This window comes from Otolemur garnettii, unplaced genomic scaffold, assembly GCF_000181295.1.
Source record: "Otolemur garnettii isolate 467f Iridium unplaced genomic scaffold, OtoGar3 scaffold00003, whole genome shotgun sequence".
In the NCBI taxonomy this organism is placed as follows: Eukaryota; Metazoa; Chordata; class Mammalia; order Primates; family Galagidae; genus Otolemur; species Otolemur garnettii.
In genome coordinates this window covers 18,893,763-18,911,921 of record NW_003852398.1, presented here as the reverse complement: position 1 = coordinate 18,911,921, position 18,159 = coordinate 18,893,763, and the positions used below count along the sequence as shown (strand labels likewise).

At 45.9% G+C, this 18,159-nt stretch overlaps 1 protein-coding gene across 1 annotated transcript in view; it reads right to left on the bottom strand.

Annotated features, from left to right (window-relative positions):
- Nucleotides 1-18,159, bottom strand: part of ADAM19 (ADAM metallopeptidase domain 19) — an 84,980-nt gene that overhangs the window by 39,479 nt on the left and 27,342 nt on the right. Inside the window, exons 4-5 of the mRNA XM_023516678.1 lie at nucleotides 9,998-10,076; nucleotides 4,336-4,412 (exon numbers count right to left, since the gene is read on the bottom strand). Of these exons, the coding sequence (XP_023372446.1) occupies nucleotides 4,336-4,412; nucleotides 9,998-10,076 (156 nt within the window). The remainder of the gene's footprint in view (nucleotides 1-4,335; nucleotides 4,413-9,997; nucleotides 10,077-18,159) is intronic.

Sequence of the window (18,159 nt, the reverse complement as noted above, 5' to 3'; positions counted from 1 at the left end):
AGACAGAGTCTTGCTCTATCTCAGGCTAGTCTCGAACTTGTGAGCTCAGGCGATCCGCCCGCCTCGGCCTCCCAGAGTGCTGGGATTACAGGTGTGAGCCACCACCCTAGGGCCCCAGATTTTTCAGGACAGGGCTACTGTGGATGATTTACTGTATACCTTTGAAAGACTTTTTATATAATTAAACTTGCCAGACAATAGTACATAACATTCTATGCAACCATTAAATAGAAATAGAAATAGATCAGTATATACCTAAAACATAAGGCTAAACTGAAACAAAAAAAATTACAGGACCATATATATATATGGTCATCTTATATGGATGAAAAGAAATAAACATGTATATGTATTGAATAGACAATTATGTGTTCTCCCCAAAGTCGTTACAGTTAGGGAATGGGATTGGTTGGGAAGGTGAGACACGATAAAGAACTTTCACTTTTGTAAGTTTATACGTTCCTGTATGATTTGAATGTTTATATAACTAAACCTATGTCAGGGTGGATAATAATGATAAATGACAAAAAGTCATAATGATGACTTTTACTCAGTATTTTTTGGGAAAATAACTTAGCAATCAAGTGCCCCTGCTGCTGACAGACAGTGAGCTAGGGACAAACACCGCACATGCAAACATGTGTTTTCCAGAACACAGAGACACTGTGGCCCAGCACAGTCTAGATTTCCGCATAAATAGTAATCATTCCCTACATAGATACCATGTGTTAGCTTGCAAAGCATTTATGCATGGGAGAAATTGTGTAAATATTCAGAGGATGGGTCCTTAATCTGTGACAGGCGGGGGGTGGGGGTCTGGACACTTGCAATCCCCATGAGTGGGTATCTCATGTTCCTTTACTGGTGTAGTTTATAAGTATTCATGGCTTCCATCCAATTCGCAAAGAGGTCCGGGGCCCAAATAAGATCACAAAGCATTGTACTCCATATTGATGTCCTCTCGAGGACAGATACACCAAGGAACTAGTAGCAATGGCTGCCTCTGGAAAGGGGCCACATCCAGGGTGTAAAAGAAACCTATCTCTCATGGTATACTCTTTTGTATTATTTGAATTTATTCTTACTATGATCATGTATTACTTCTTCAGTTAAAGTAACCTGAAGAACTGCTTTGGAGAGAAAAGGGGGCCCAGGAGCTATCTAGAAGCTCAGATAAACTCCTCTGGTTTTTATATCATTAGCCTGAATATTCCACTTGGTGTAAACCCTACCGATTTCCTCTAATCACAAGGAGTATGTTTCCAGGAGAGAAGAGCAATTGCTATGGAGATTTTCCATTACAAGTGCTTTATGAGCCTTGGGAGGTGACTTGAGTTTGGACTACATGGGTTTGAACACGGCCTGTGCTGCAGCTGCTCCTTCTCCAGGGTCCAAATGGAGCCATCTGGCACAAGGCTCCAGCTCTTAAATCAATCCACCCACCACCTCGGTCTCTTAAGGTGTATAGTGAGAGGGCTGGGAAAGTAAGGCGAGTGCATCTCACCAGAGGAAGCGTGCAAAGCAGAAACACATGGACGGCTCAGCCAGCTTCCCCCGTCAGCACTGCTGCTGGAATGATTTACAAGAGGCCAAGCCAAGTTCCCACTGCTCCAGACTGAGCGGATGGAGGAAAAGGGCGAGAGAAGCAGGTCACACCTGCACGTCCCCTTTCTTCCTTCTTGGGACAGACTTTGTTTACTTGCAGACTGCAGGTGGTGGTGGCTGGCCTGCAAATACCACCATGAGGCCAGTTGGTTTGGCTCAACCAGGTCACGCTAAATGGGAGACTTGGAACCTAGTCTGTTACTGCCTCCCAGCCAAAGCCTGTTTCCTGCCTAATTCCCTCTGGCCAACTCACCGTAAGACTTAAAATTAAGACATGGCCCAATTTATAAACAGACACGTGGGATCTGCAGCGTGTGGGGCCTTCGATTTGTATGGGAACCTGGTAGGTCTTAATTTCACTGTGAAAAGATGATAAGAATCCCATATGTTTATAAAGTGCTGTAGACTTAAAATAACAATCTCTACCAGGCCTAACATTGATGTTCATTTTAGGCAAGGAAACTGAGGACTCCAGAAATTACTTTACAATGTCTGGTTTTCCTCCACTTATAGGGCATGAACAGAAGGGAGGTACCCAGTACTAATCTGTTGAATGAAAGGAGCAGTCATTGAATCAATCCATCGATAAAGAGAGAAAGAGTAGAGGCTGGGCAGAATGGCTCACGCCTGTAGTCCTAGCACTCTGAGAGGTCAAGGCGGGTGGATTGCTTGAGCTCAGAAGTTTGAGATCAGCCTGAGCAAAGCAAGACCCCATCCCTACTAAAAAGAGAAAAAATTAGCTGGACATTGTGGTTAGGTGCCTATAGTTTCAGCTACTTGGGAAGCTGAGGCAAGAAGATTACTTGAGCCTGAGAGTTTGAGGTTGCTGTGAGCTATGATGATGCCACCTCATTCTCCTAGGGTGACTCTGTCTCAAAAAAAATTAGTATACAGTAGAGCCACCTCCTACCAGCTCATGAGAGCCAATGAAGGACACAGCTTTTCAATTCTGCTTTCTACAACTTCTTATAGTAGCTTGAAATTGAGTGGAAGTACCTTTATCAGTATATTGGCAGATGCTATTAATCAGGGCTTTTTCTCTTTTTCATAGAGGCAGTTTCCCAGCACACTGGAAACTGGTACAATGTCATACAGGCAATTAGTATAGGCAATTGGAATCTAGGTTTTTTAGATCATTATTCTTTTTCAAAAAAAGAAAGTATAAAGGGTGATGCCTGTGGCTCAAGGAGTAGGGCGCTGGCCCCATACACCGGAGGTGGCGAGTTCCAACCCAGCCCTGGCCAAAAACTTCAAAAAAAGGGGAAAAGGAGAGTGGGAGGGGTCTAAATAAATAAAATTACTCCAACATACATGTATAGATCCTACCACATGGAACTCACAAGGGCAGGCTGGTGGAGAGAAACAGAGTTTTGAGGTATAATTCCTATTCTCAAGGAGCACGTGTTCTCAGGCACAGAGCAGCTGGGGATCTTGGTAGATGCACGTTAAAATCCAAGGAGCTGCCGCATTCTGAGCAAGCTCCCAAGTGAAGCTGATGCTGCCACCTGAAGACCACACCTAGAGAGGCAGGGGCCCAGGAGGCTGCCGGCTGGTGACAAGGTGCCAGTGCCACCTTGCTAAGGTCAGATAGCTGTTAACACTCGGAATCTTCACAACACCAAGAAGATATTTTTTTCATCCATATTTACAGATGAGACCATTGAGATACTCAGCTAGTGACTCAAATCTGGGTGGTCTGGCTGGCTCGAAGAAGCCAGGGCCACTCTAGAAAGTGCCATCTGCTTGGAACTTTTCTGTTGATTTCCTGTCTTGCCAATTATCCTTGCCGTTCCTTCCTCCTATTTCTCCTTCCCCCTTCACTAACTGCTCATTTCTGATTTCACAACCTACAAGTGCTTCTACCAGAGAAGGGCTGAGGAGAAGGTAACTGAATGCTTAGCTCATCAGCGTTGAGTTTATTAACCACGTGTCTTATTTTCTGTCTCTGTTGCTTTGACATCTGGGGTCTTGCTGACCTGATCTGCCAGATCCTAGGGATGGCATTTAATTTTCTAGCTACCTTGCCTGTCACATGCAAGCCAGCCAATCCAGCCATCTACTTTACTGGGCTTTCAGCCTGGGGGCCACTATGTTCCTGCCCTAATCACTCCAGAACTGGTACAGGACAGCTAAGGACAAAAAGCCTGTATGCCCCAGAGATTGCTGGAATTATTCAAACTAGTCAATCCTAACCCTGCTTCCTCTGTGTCAACCACTCCTTCCTGCAGAAACCACAGAAAGACTCTCGCCCACACTTCACCTTGCTCCCTTTGCCCTGGACCAGCCCCAGGGCTTCCCTCCATGCCCTCACTCCTGTGGCATAGCATGCCCCCTCCTCTTCTGTATGACCATCTTTTCAATAGCACTTGTCCCTGGAGATGCTGGCCTTACCATACCTAATGGTAATAAAATCTGTATTTTAAAACATCAAATTCATGAGAGAAGTTAAACAAATTCCAGTGCCTTTCTGGATCACCTAGGATTCCCCTTGCCCTCCCAGGCCAGCCCTTCCCCAGTCCTTTGCTATGAGCTTTGATGATATCACAACACTCTACCCAGGGTGACTCTGTCTCAAAAAACATGAGTATACAGTAGAGCCATCTCCTACCAGCTCATGAGAGCCAATGAAGGGCATAGCTTTTCAATTCTGCCTTCTACAACTTCTTATAGTAGCTTGAAATTGCCCCAGGGAGGGTACCAGGTGCCCCCTGAAGCTTCAGGGTTTCTTACCTAATTCCCCGGCAGGTGCTGAGCGTGACACTGGATTGCTCTGCCTCCCTCACCGTGCCATGGTAAAAGCAGTGATCCTAGCAAGGAGAAAGGAAGTGGTCAGGCCAAAGAACATCGATCAGCACGGCAATGCTAGCATCTCATGAAAGTGATGGGTGATTCACAGCTTCTCATATATCTTCCCTAACCTTACAGCACTTTACAACCTGCAAAGACCTTTCCCAGCTACCATTTTATTTGACTCTTATCATAATCCTGGGAGAGGGGGCAGGGCAGATGTCATTATCTCCATTGAATAGAGAAGGAAGGTAGGGCTTGGAGGAGCAAAGAGATTTGCCAAAGGTCTTCCTGCTAGGTGGAGAACCCAGGACTTCCAGATCTGTCAGAGACCTTTCCATGGCATGATGGTAGCCACAGGAAACACTGATTTCTGAAAGAGCCCACATCCCTGCCAATGTCATGTTAAAATCCCCTGTTGTGGGTTGAATAGTGTCCCCCTAATATTCAGATCCACCACAACCTCAGAATATAACTCTATTTGGAAATAGAGGTCTTGCAGGTTTTGCGTGAGGAGGTCATACTGGATTACAAAGTTTCTAAATCCAATGCCTTGTGTCCTTGTAAGAAGAGGAGACAATAGACACACACAGAAAGAGAAGAGGCCATTTGAGGACGGAGGCAGAGGCTTGAGTAATGAAGCTTCACGCCAAGGCGCACTAATGATGGCCAGGAGCCACCGGAAGCTGCAAGAGACAAGGAAGGATTCTTCTTCCCTAGAGGGGTTGGATAGAGCACAGTCCCACCTTCACCATGATTTTGGATTTCTAGCCTACAGCACTGTGGGGGAATAAATTTCTATTGTTTTAAACCTTCAAGTTACTCCCCCATGTCCTCCACAGCTCTTTATGCCTTCCTTCCCTGACTCCCTCCACACTTGGGTCATACTCGGTTTGGCTCCTGTGTCCATGAGGTCTGCTGCTGCTCTCTGGTCATTGTGTCTCATGGCCACCTGGTATTCCCAACCCAGCTGTGGAACACCAATCTGTGCCAAGCCCCCTGGGCCAAGACCCAGAGACACAACAATGAGTAAACACAGCTTCAGCCTCTGTGGGGCTTAGGTTCTGGTTAATGACTGTGTCATTAATCAGAAAGCCAAACAAAGGGATAATTATAGCCCAGGCATGGTGGCTTATACCCATAATCCCAGCACTTAGGGAAGCCAAGGTAGGAGGATTGCTTGAGGCCAGGAGTTCAAGACCAGCCTGAGCAACAGAGCAAGACCCTGTCTCTGAAAAAAATAGAAAAAAAAATTTTTTTTAATTAGTCAAGCATGGTGGCAGGCACCTGTAGTCCCAGGTACTCAGGAGGCTGAGGCAGGAGGACTGCTTGAACCCAGAAGTTGGAGGTTGCAGCAAGCTATGATCATGCCACTGCACTTCAGCCTGGGCAACATAGTGAGATCCTATCTCAGAAAGAAAGAGAGAGAGAAGGAAAGAAAAGATATAATTACAAACCACAAGGAGTAGCTTAAATAAATGTTTGAAGTGCTGACAGATTGATGAGTAGGGCACTGTTGAGTGTGCAAAGGAGCAAAACCAGATAGATGAGCCAAACCAGGACTGTCCCCCACAAACCAAGGGTACCACGAAGGGACTCATTCCTGTACACTTCTTCACAAATAAGTCAAGAGAGAGATGTTCAGAACAGAGAGAAGGTAAAACCCTCAGGGTAGAGCAAAGTTCTGAAAAGATCTTAAGGATGTAAACACTCATAGTTACAGATATAGAAGCTTCTTATTTTCCAACGCCTGAGCCTGAGCAGGGCCAATCATAAATGTTCAGGCCTCCACATAAGTGACCGTCCCAGGGTCCATGTCTAGGACCATGCTGCTTGCAGTTGTTGCTCTGTGCCCTGCTGTTGACCCAGCAGATAGCTAACCCATTTGTCTGTATTCTCTGGCCCCCTCTCTCTCCCATCTCTAAGCATAGGCACAGCCAGATAAGTAAATTCAAGCACTGTGGCAAATCCAGGGCCCCCATCAAGCAGGTATGTAAACAGCTCCACAACCTCTCTCTGAGCCTCCACGAGTTCAGGCTCCACCTCCCAGAGTGGTTGTGAGAATGCTATACTCAAAGGAGCTAGCAGAGTGCTAGGCCCAGAGCTGCAGGCAGTGAATGTTAGTGACCATGCTATCATTAAATCCTCCTTCATCAAAGACACAATGTGGCCCTGAGGCACCTGGAAGCCCACCAATGGGCTGAGCCCGGACTCTGCTGTGCCAACTCTATGTCCTATGCTGCTGAGCCAAGCAGCCAGGTCAGAGGACACAGGCCAAGCTGACACTTGACTGGAGCTCACTCTCTGGACCACCGTGTCCTTTCATCTGCTGATAATCCACAGACAGCAATGTGGCTCCTTCCCTTTCAAGCTCATGCAGTCAGAAGGAGGGACAAGGGCCAAGTCTACCTTTGTATCAAACTTTTCTGGACCTTAAACAAGAGCAATCCTGCCCTTCCAAGGAGTACAAAAGCAAGTACCCACCCTGGGGGCAGAGGGCACTGCCAGCACGTGGGAAAGATGGTGAGGCAGGCCAAACCCTCCTTCCAGTCGGAATTCCATCTGCTTTCAAATGCCAGCCTGTCAGGTGGCTTCCCTCCCTACACAGGCTCTGGGATTCAGAGGACGATCATAAAGTACTCAGTCCCAAAGCTGGTCCTCAGAACTCAGCAGAGGCTGTGAACCCCACCACACAGGGTCATTCACAGGGAAGAGAGGGCCAGGCCTGCATGGGGGCAATGGGGCACACAGAAGCTGGCGAGACAGAAAGTCAAGGAGTTTAGAAATGCATGTCAGCTACGGTTCCCAAATGCTGGTGTTATCACAAATAAAGAGAATTCAGATCCTGGGATGGCTGTGAAGAATCCCTGTCTCTCTTCCTGTCTTTAGATTGATTCACAGGCTGAGTGCTCTCTGATTTTTGTAGCATGCTTGACAATCCACAGAGGGCTTTCCTACAGATGACCTTCTGTGATCATGATACCTGCCATTTACTGTCGTCAACAGTAAGACCTAACATCTGCCCAGCTCTTACCACTGGATGAACAACGGAGGCAGATTTGTTTCCCCTTTATGTCTGAACACAGTTTTTTAAGATAGATAGGATTTTCATGTTTTAAAAGGAGGAAACAGAAAGTTAGAGAGGTTTTAAGTCATTCACAAGGTGACACAGCAAAGAGGAGACTGGAACCCAGCAGCCTGGCCCCACACTCCATCCGCTGCCTCTCCCAGAAGTGGCACAGGAAGGAATCAATTTGTCAGAGCTCCGTCATCCCCCGGCTTCCTAATCATCAGGCCAGACAAGTTCTAGTCTAAGCCTTGCCCCTTACTGGTTAGCCAAACTTGGGCAAGTTACTTCTACTCTTCTCTCCATTTCCTCATCTGCAAAATGTAAGGCTGGAAGAGATCTCTCATTTATAAATTCCCAAGAAAACCAGTGATTCATTTTGCCTCTGTAGCTCTGTGAGTCAGATAGCAGCACATCCACTTTATAAAGGAGGAAACTCAACACTAGTGTGGTCAAAGGGTTTGTTTAAGGTCACATAGCTAGTTAAAGCCAAGACTGTAAGCCTGGCTTCAGACCCCAAACCCTGTAACTCCTTCCATGGAAACACATTCATGACCCATCCCCAGTGACCTGACCTAGATCAGGGCTGTGGCCTAAAAGACTCACTGATGAGTCTTGATAAGGTTCCCAGAACTCCCCCAGGCAAGTTTGGTAGCAGAACACAGTCATCAACAACACTTGGGTCAAGTGCAGCTAAATGGTTTATTCCATTCCCATTTCTCTTTGAGATCTCAGCATCCAAATGACCCACTGAGAGCCCCGTAGGCCTGGGTTGGGGCTCTGCAAAAGTGCAGTAGTAGGGGTATCAGAAAACAAGTGAGCGTCCCACAGTTCAGTCAACAAGACTTTTGGAAAGAGCGGGATGAGGGATGAGGGAAGTTCTCTCCCACTCCTCTGGGTCTGAAAGGCCCTTACAAACTCATTGCCTAACGCATAAGCTGACAGCACAAAGGACAAGTCACAGGGCAGTCATGAAGTCAGTGCATTCCGTGGCACCTCCGCCTGATGGGGCCACCCTGAGGGGGCTTTCACAGCAGGAAGCATGAGCTCATGGCAAACTGGGGACTGAGACCCATTCTTGAGCTGTGGGTACAGAAGAGGCAGGAGCTCAAGCTCAGAAGCACAGAGGAGTGTGGAGTCACAGCTGGACAGCCTCCCCAGAGATGAGGAAACGCAGCCAAGATACAGCCTGCCTTGCCCGCTGCAGACACTGGCTGCACTAGCAACCCCTTCCCCATCCGGGAAGGTCTTGGTGAAGAAGGCGGCAGTGCCCTTCACTTTCAGCCCCTGAACATAGCCCTGAGCTACCTGGTTAGTTCATAGGCTCTAGACCTTTCATATCTATCAAGACTTAACATTCCTGTGTCCCTTCCACCCATGGGTAAGGCGGTGACCTAATCAGAGCATTAATGACTGATAGTGGCTGGCACTGTCTTGTCAGACATGTGCACTCTGGCAACGGGGGATCTCCGGTTCCGTGGAAGGTGCTGGAGGAGCTTGAGGCTGAGGGCCTCCGCTACTGTCCTCCACACACCTCCCTTCTCCTTCACCCCCTCTCATCATCCCAGGCTCTGAGAAAGGGCACTGGAATCCAGGGTTCCTCAACTTAGACACAACAGTTATCACAAATTATCCTGGGAGCAGGATAATTCTGTTGTGGAGGGTTTGTCCTGTGCATTGTAGAATGTTTGGCAGCATCCCGGCTTCCAGTCCCTAAATGCTAGTAGCTTCCCTCCCCCCACCCAGTTGTGACAATCAAAACTATCTCTGCCAAGTGTTCCCAGGGGGCAGAGTCCAGGGGGCATAGCACCTGGCTGAAAACCACTGCTCTGAGCTCACAAATTCCAACAGGCACCCTGTAGAAAGAGATAGCAAAGCATGAAATGGGCGTGATTGTGATTCTCTACCCCAAACGAGGGACAGTGAGGTGTGGTAAAGCAAACTATTGTGTATCCATCTGAAAGACCATTTTCCAAATGATAAATCATTGCCTTTGTGCAAACATTCACACTCGAAAACAACTTTCAGGGGGAAAATATCCAGTATAAAAATATCAGCAAAATAAGAAAAGCTTCATAACTTAGAACCACATCAAAAAGGCAGACACAAAATTTGTATGCACGGTGATTACTACTCTGTAAACCTTATACTTCCATTTTCAAAAGGGAGGTACTGATTGACTAGTAAAGTAAGGATTATGGCTAAATTATTTCTTTAACTTAAAGTTTTATTGAAGTGTGGCTTATGAACGTGAAGCAAAGTAAAGGTATGCTGCCCAATGACTTCTATCGATGCTAATCACAAGCAATGACCCCAAAATATTCTACTTGTTTGTTTGGTCATTTTAGCTGGCAAGAGATAGGGAGCACTCATGAAACTAAAAATACACATTTCGCTTCTCCTATTAGCTCCTGGGGGTTTGGTCAGGAGAAACAATCCTTGAGAGGAGGGACCACCTCCATCAGAATCTCCTCAGTCCGCAGGAGTGGTACCAGGAGAGGGCAGCGGCTGGACAGACACCTGCTGACCTGAACTCACCTCTGATTTCAGCGTGGTGGTTTGAGGGTTACCACTTGGAGTATAGTGGGTTTCTGTGTAGGCTGGAGCAAAAAGGTGCCTGCAAACAACAAAAAGCGACATTTTTTATATCTTCAGTTAATGGGCTACATCCTCCTGGTAACGGGGGCTGGTGATTTTAACTGAACAAGGCAGGACCACCCCAAGCATCTCCATGCAAAAGAAACTGTGCAGCCACAGGGGCTAAGGAGCAAAGGATCCAGAGGAAATGTGTTGTTAATTTTACATTTACTAGGATCATTACTCCAATGAGATGGAGTGGAAAGCAACTGAAGCATTTTTCCGGGTCTCGGGAAAAGACACATGCAAACAAACACATACAAAATTCTCCAGGGTCTATGGACTCTCCTCGATTGATTTTTTTCAGTGTTGCGTCCACCAATTTTTAGTATCAGCAGATCAATTTTTTTAAGAGAATAACTCTGCCCCCCTGATGGATATTTTGTGAGATTGTCCATCAAAGTGACCTACTTAGCCCTGGCCAAGGGGTGGCCCTGGTTCCAAGCTAAGCCAATGGTGTGATGTTGCAAAGTCTGAACAGATGGAAGCAACACCATCTGCTCCTCTGTTGCTGCCGCCTGAGTTCCCAGTGCTGCCTCTGCCTGTCCTTTCTGAGACCACGTGGTTCAGATTTCCTGAGACCTGGTAGTTCTGTATGTTGCCCTTCCAATACATCCATAATTTTCTTTTTTAAACTCGGACATTGTTTTCTCTCTTGTCACAGACCCCTGGAAGTTGAGGTTAAGAATCCCTCATGAAGGCCGGGTGCAGTGGCTCACACCTGTAATCCTAGCACTCTGGGAGGCTGAGGCAGGAGGATTCCTTGAGCTTAGGAGTTCAAGACCAGCCTGAGCAAAAGCAAGACCCCCATCTCTACTAAAAACAGAAAAAAATTAGCTGGGCATCGGTTGTGGTAGGCACCTGTAGTCCCAGCCACTTGAGAGTCTGAGGCAGGAGGATCCTTTGAGCTTAGGAGTTTGAGACAAGCCTGAGCAAGATCGAGCCCCATCTCTACTAAAAACAGGAAAAAATTAGCCAGGCATTGTGGCAGGCACCTGTAGCTCCAGCTAGTCAGGAGGCTAAGGCAGGAGGATCCAGAAGTTTGAGATTATTGGAAGCTAGCCTGAAGCCATGGCATTCTAGCCTGGCATGAGCAACATGCCAGTGAGACTCTATATAGAAAAAAAGAAGAAGAATCTCTCATCCAACATCAAAGTCTAAGTGATGCCAAACAAGGTTCCTAGGATTTCTCTGTAAAAGTTAAAAGACGAGTGAAAAGAACCAAATGGATTTTTCAATTAGTTCCACCACATTAAAAGCATTCATTCTTCTATAGAAAGTCAAGGTCAGGATACAAACAGGTTTATAATGGGAAAGCACCATTAGAAATTCGCATCTGGGGTGGTGCCTCTGGCTCAAGGAGTAGGGCACCAGCCCGATATACTGGAGGTGGCGGGTTCAAATATGACCCCAGCCAAAAACTGCAAAAAAAAAAGAATCTGTTAAGAAATTCGAGCCTGACAGTGTGTGGCCACCCTGAATGTGCCCCATCTCATCTGATCGTGGAAGCTAAGCAGGGTAGGGCCTGGTTAGTACTTGGGTGGGAGAAATTGGAGTCTGACAAAGAAAGAATACTGTGGCTTTATACAGGGTGGATATAAAGTTCATGTGTAATTTACCATGTTAAACGATTTTAAATTGCACATGAACTTTATGTCCACCCTCTATGTACTAATATGGGAAGATGTTTAAAATGGAATTAGATAGAAGCAGTAAATTACAGAAAAGTATGCAGCTTAAAACTCCATTTTAATGAAAAACTAATAATTGTACACACTAGTGCATGCATCACAAGCAACAAGAGCAAAAAATGCCCATTGTTAGTGCTGATTATGTCAGGGGATTGCAGAAGATGTTCACAATGTGAGTTACACATTTCTGAACTAGTTGACTTGTAAAACAATTACAAGATAATGTTTTTTGAAAACTGAAAACCTGATTTACAACTGTCTTTAAAATGAAGACAATGTAGGCTGAGGCCAGCACAGAAAGCCAAACAAATCTACAGGGACAACTGGGTTTTGAAAGAGGTGACACTTCCCAGCAAGAGAGGGTCATTATTATAAAGGGTCTCTAGAGTCACTTGTAGCTGTATGTTCTAGGACTCTTGAATCTCGGATTTCCCTCTACCACCAGGGTGCAGTCAGAAGGTAAATACCACAAGAACTGTCTCTTGTATGATGTCAAGGCCTTCAGCATCCATCCTTAGACAAGAAGAAAAGAAACCCAACAGAGAAATTCAAGAATAAAGCAAAGCACAAAACCCAGCTCCTGTAGAGAAACTCTCATTCACAGGAAAACTTTGGGCCAGTAGCCAACTTGCCAGAATCGGTCTCCCTGCCTTTTCTCTTTCTCCTTAGCCAGTTACAGCTGTTATTTTGAGCCTTGAGCTCAAAAGACACCCATTTGTCTGAGGAAGATAACTGTAAGCCCCAGGACAGCATAGGCCTAGCAGCTTTGCTCACTGATACATATCAGTGCTTAACATTTCTTCCATGAAAAGATTCCTTAGCTAATTGCTGGATGAATGAATGAACGAATGAATGAGTAGTTCAGTGTACTAGGAGCATAGAGCATGAGCCGGAGTCTGGAAGATTGAGGTTTTGATTTTAGCTCCAACATTTACTGTCCCTATGGCAGTAAGTTGTTTCACTTACTGCCATAGAGACAGGGGCATGAGCAAGTTATTTTTACCTCCCCAAGCCTTTGTTTCCTCTTGTGCAAGAGATGAGGATAATATACTCACTATCTTGATTGGGCATAACAGGCTTAACACCATGCCTGGCACAGAGTGGAGCCCAGTACAAGTCAGTAATTATCATTATTGCTTTCAACAGGGATTGTGATGAAAGAACCCAGAAAAACTGCTGGAATTTCCCTAGTTTTCTCTAACTCTCCTCAGCCATTAAGTCTCCAGGACATCACTTGAGAGAGGTGGTAAAAAGCAATCTGCTCACTCCTACGGGCCATTTCCTGGCCTGCTTTCACAGACTGCATAATAGAGGCCGGTCAGGGCTTCAGAGTTTAATGGTTCATCCCAGGTGCCACTGGGAGATGTGAATTTTCCCTTGGGAAATGTCCTCCTGGTAGATACATTCTCGGGTATTTTAGCAAGGGGGGAAATCATTCTTCCAAGTCCCATTAAGATGCTCCAAACTGATCCTCAGAGGACTCCACCTGGTTGATGGTCCTCAGGCATAGGTCTTCAGAAGATAAGAATTTTTCTACAGCTCCTTTTTCTAAGGATCTCTCCCCCTTACCCATCATAGGACCCTCAGAACTTCACTACTGAAAGTGACCCCAGAAATTATACTGCCAAATCTACTCGACTATGGGTGGGGACCACGGTTGTTTTTCTAGAGTTCTCCCCAGCTCCCAGCACCCGGCTGGCAGGCACCAGCACCTGGCTGGCAGGCAATATATATGTATTCTGTGAAAAAGTGGATGAGTGACTAGACGCATGAATTTAAATCCTCTACCTAGAGTAGGAATCTGCCATATTGGACGTTGAACATTGGACACCTCCAGGGCAGGAGCTCCTGAGACCACCCACTCCATTTCTGACCATACACAGTAGTTCTGGATTAGAAACTATTTCTCTGTAACTGGCACCCATGGCCTTCATTCTGGCTTCTGAATCCACACAGCACAATCTGCTTCCTCTCCCATCTGCCCACCCTTTCTGAACCAGTAGCATCAACATTACCTGGAAACTACTTAAAAACACAAACTGTCTGGCCCCACCCCAGACCTACTGAATCAGATAGAAACTCTAAGGTTGGGGCTCAGCCACCTGTTTTAACAACTCTCCAACTGCCCCAACCTAGGCCCATGCACGCCTGCCTTCCCCGCTGCTGCTGTCCCCTCAGAGAGGAGGCCACAGGGCCACCACATCTTGTTCTCATCTCCTCCCTGACAAGGGGCTGGCTCAGCAGATCGGCAGGAAGCCGTCTCTCACCACGGGATTGCATTAGGATTTTCAGGAAATGAGTTGTGAGTGATGTGCATCCAGGAAGAGAGAAAGACTATCCAAGATTTCCCATCCTGCCCCCTCCTTTTTCTCACTTTGACAGAAAAGCAATTTCTGTTGCACCCTACCGCTTTTCACCCTGTCTGCTTGGCTCGGGGTCCAGGGTCAGGCAGAGATCAGCAGGACGCTCCCACCCTCATCATGACGACAGTGGCCAGCGCTGCACTGCTGACTCTAGACAAAACACAAGTCACTCAGACCCCAAAGTTCTTGAGCAAAACCTGCATTTTCAGAATCCCCCCCTGGGAAAATAAGATGCCCCACGCACTGGACGTAAAACACGAGGTCACTCGCTAGGGAAGAACTGGAGCCTGCTTGTACAAGCAGCCAGGCCCCCAAAGCACTCTGCAGTCTGACAACAGCTCTGACCCGTCTTTCTAAGCCTCGGAGCTTTCAATCCCAGGACAACTCCTTTAAGTAACATCGGGCAAATTTCACACGCCTCTCTAAGCTAAAACTGCCTCTGTAGAGAAAGGAGAAGCAAGACTAACAGAAATTTGCAAAACGTCTTCAGGGAGCTCAATCCTCCTTCCTCCTGCTTCAGATAAGCAAACCCACAAAGACAAAGTGAAAACTATTTCCAAACTACCTTGAAAAACAACATAGACTGACGGCTCAGTATAAGCAGGACTCACTGGCCTCATCTCAGGGGCAAATCTTATTGCTGCCTCCTTTCCTGGATCTTGCAGCATCTTTCAGGAGTTACCCAGGCGTTTCAACTCAGATGATGCTGGGGGGTAGGAGGAGAGATAGCCTTGCTGGTCTCTTTTATTTCACATGGAGGGTCTTCACCCTGCCTGTGTTAGTGACAATGTCACTCTTGATGTTATTGTAGGAACTACCCCAGTAACTGCAGAAGACCCAGAAAGTCTAAGAGAAACTATAAAATCCCTCCAGGCACAGTGGCTCATGCCTGTAATCCTCGCACTCTCGGAGGCCAAGATGGGTGGATTACTTGAGTTCAAGAGTTTGAGACCAGCCTGAGCAAAAGCAAGACCCCCGTCTCTGCTAAAAATAGAAAAACTAGCCAAGCATCATGGCAGGTGCCTGTAGTCCCAGCTACTAAGGAGGCTGAGGCAAGAGGATTACTTCAGCCCAAGAGTTTGAGGCTGCTTTGAGGCTCCAGGGGTCCTCAAACTTTTTAAACAGGGTGCCAGTTCACTGTCCCTCAGACTGTTGGAGGGCTGGACCGTGGGGCCCAGGACAAGTCAGCTGCAAAGCAGGATAGGCAGCAGCGGCAAAAACACCTGGCGGCCCGGACAAATGTCCTGGGCGGGCCACATGTGGCCTGTGGGCTATAGTATGAGGACACCTGCGTGAGCTATGATGATGCCACAGCACTCTACCCAGAGTGAGACTCTTGTCAAAAAAATAAATATAATAAAATCCCAGACCCCCATGCCAGCCCACCTGGGAATTATACTCTCTACAGAAGGGGTAAGGAATCCGTATTTCTAATAGTTTGTCCAGGTGATACTTTTCAGTCTCTGGGTATTGTTCTAACTACATTTGATCGATTTTAACATTTTAAATAATTCTTTCCATTTCTAGCCTTCCAATCACCCACCAAACATCTTTATACCAGCATAGCATCGAGGGAAAGTCTAGGGCTCTGAACAAGTACTTTGGTTTGAATACTAGCCACACTAGGCAACTGCCTTTCTAAACCCTGAAAGTAAGGCAGAAGATGACTGTGGTTCCTTTCAATGTCACACAAGAGCACTGTCAGGCCCTAGACTCAAAGAGGGCTGTCTAGGGTTCTCTGGGCTCTATGGGAGGAATGTGGTTTTGAAAGACTTACTGCTTACGATTAATAAGGGCACTCTTGTACCGCTCTGTAGAATCAGATGTTAACTTGTAAAAACTTACTAAGATACAAGAGAAATGCAAATATTTCCATGTAGTAGAAAAGATAACGGCAAAGGTTATGATTTTATTGCCCCTAGGAAATTACTAGTTTTGTCACTATTTAATACACACACGCACACACACTCCTAGGCTTCCCTTACCCAATTTTAAGCCAGTTTTACCATCTTTCTGGTTCCCCCATTAATTAGATGAATACAACTTCTGTGAGTGCTCACAATGTATTTGCATGGGAATTGTTTTCACTGGAGCCGCCTAAACCGCCTCCATTTCCCAGAATGCAAAATGGGCAGCTTGATAATTACTATCTCATAGCAACATTGAAAGGCTCGAGGAAGAAAATATGTTCAAATTCCAGCTCTGACACCTACAAAGGGAAAGTCAGTAACTGCTCTATGCCTCGGTTTTCTCCTGTACAGAATGGAGAGAATGACAGAATCTACTTCACAGGGCTGCGGTAAGATTGTGTCTGGCACACAGAGTGAGACTCATATGCCTACTTGTTAGATAAAATGAATAAATGTGAAAGAATTCTTTGTAAAGTAGAAAGCGTTCATGCTCTGCAAACATCATCGTTATGATGTTTTCCAGCACCAGCACTAGCTGGAAAAAATGTGTCAAAATCCTGATAATTGGCAAATATAGATAATGGGCATCTGAAGGTTCATAACACTAGTCTCTCTTTTGGGGAGTATATTTGTAAATTTTGATATTAATACTTTTTGACTAAGTGGTAAGGTGCACATCACAATCCACTCAGCCTCACTTTCTCCTTCTACCGAATGGAAATGGTGAGGCCCAGAACAGGCACTGGGAAGTGTCTTTCAACAGAAGAGACTGCTATTTTAATGTCATGGCCTACGCTAGCCCATATCTGGGTCAAAAGAACAAATTCAGCAAGCATTGTTTGGTTTGGTTTTGAAAGATGATGAAAATAAATGGGGAGGAGAGACAGCTTAGCACTGTTTCAGAACCCAGATTTCCAAATCAGTGCTCATTCCACCTCTGACTCCAAAGGAATGGAAACAAACCAACATGCCAAAGCCACGGCCCCAAAACCAAATAAGGGAATTGTAAGTCCAGGGGGCCACAAGCAGAGGCATTCTTTTTTGAGGGAAAAAAGACAAAGCCAAGGAAGGGGGGATTTTAAAGCCTATTCCTACAGTAAAGATCTGGGGCAGCCTCCTAGCCCAGGAACTCACTTGAACAAGCATAACTGGTGCCAGAGGACCAGTTTCAGAGGCAACACTTTGAAGGCAAGATGGCACCACCCAGAAGCTGGCAAAAAGCCAAAGCTCCTGGGTATGTTTTTTTTAACCTCCTATTAAGGAAGTTTCCAAACAATGTATTAAATCAACACTCTTTTTCACCAACCGCTTCCCATGACGTCTTCCCCCAGTCCCCACAAGACCTGGCACTCTTCCGACCAGCTCCTGGTCCTGTGTCCTGCTTTTATGATATATACCAAAGGATGTTTGGATGAGTACCATTTACTCCTTTGGCCAGCAGGGCCTTTACTTAATTCTCTTCATGCCTCCCTCTTGGCTGCCTCTGCACTACAAGGATGAGCAACCTCTCTGCACGAATAAGGCCATCAAAACAGCATGATACTGGTACAAAAATAGAGAGGTAAATGTATGGAACAGAATAGAGAACCAAGAGATGAAACCAGACACTTATCGTCATTTGATCTTTGATAAGCCTATCAAAAATATAAATTGGAGGAAAGACTCCCTATTTAACAAATGGTGCTGTGTGAATTGACTGGCATCTTGTAGAAGACTGAAACTGGACCCATACCTTTCACCTCTAACAAAAATTGACTCTCATTGGATAGACTTTAACTTAAGACATGAAACTACAAAGATTCTTAGAGTACAGGGGAAACACTTGAAGAAATTGGCCTGGGAGAAAACTTTTTGAGGAGAACCCCCCAGGCAATTGAAGCAATACCAAAAATACATTACGGGAATCTGATCAAACTAAAAAGCTTCTGCACTGCCAAGAACGCAGTAAGTAAAGCAAGCAGGCAACCCTCAGAATGGGAGGGGATATTTGCAGGTTATGCTTCTGACAAAGGTCTGATAACTAGAACCCATAGAGAACTCAAACTTACTAATAAGAAAAGAACAAGTGATCCCATTTCATTGTGGGCAAGAGACTTGAA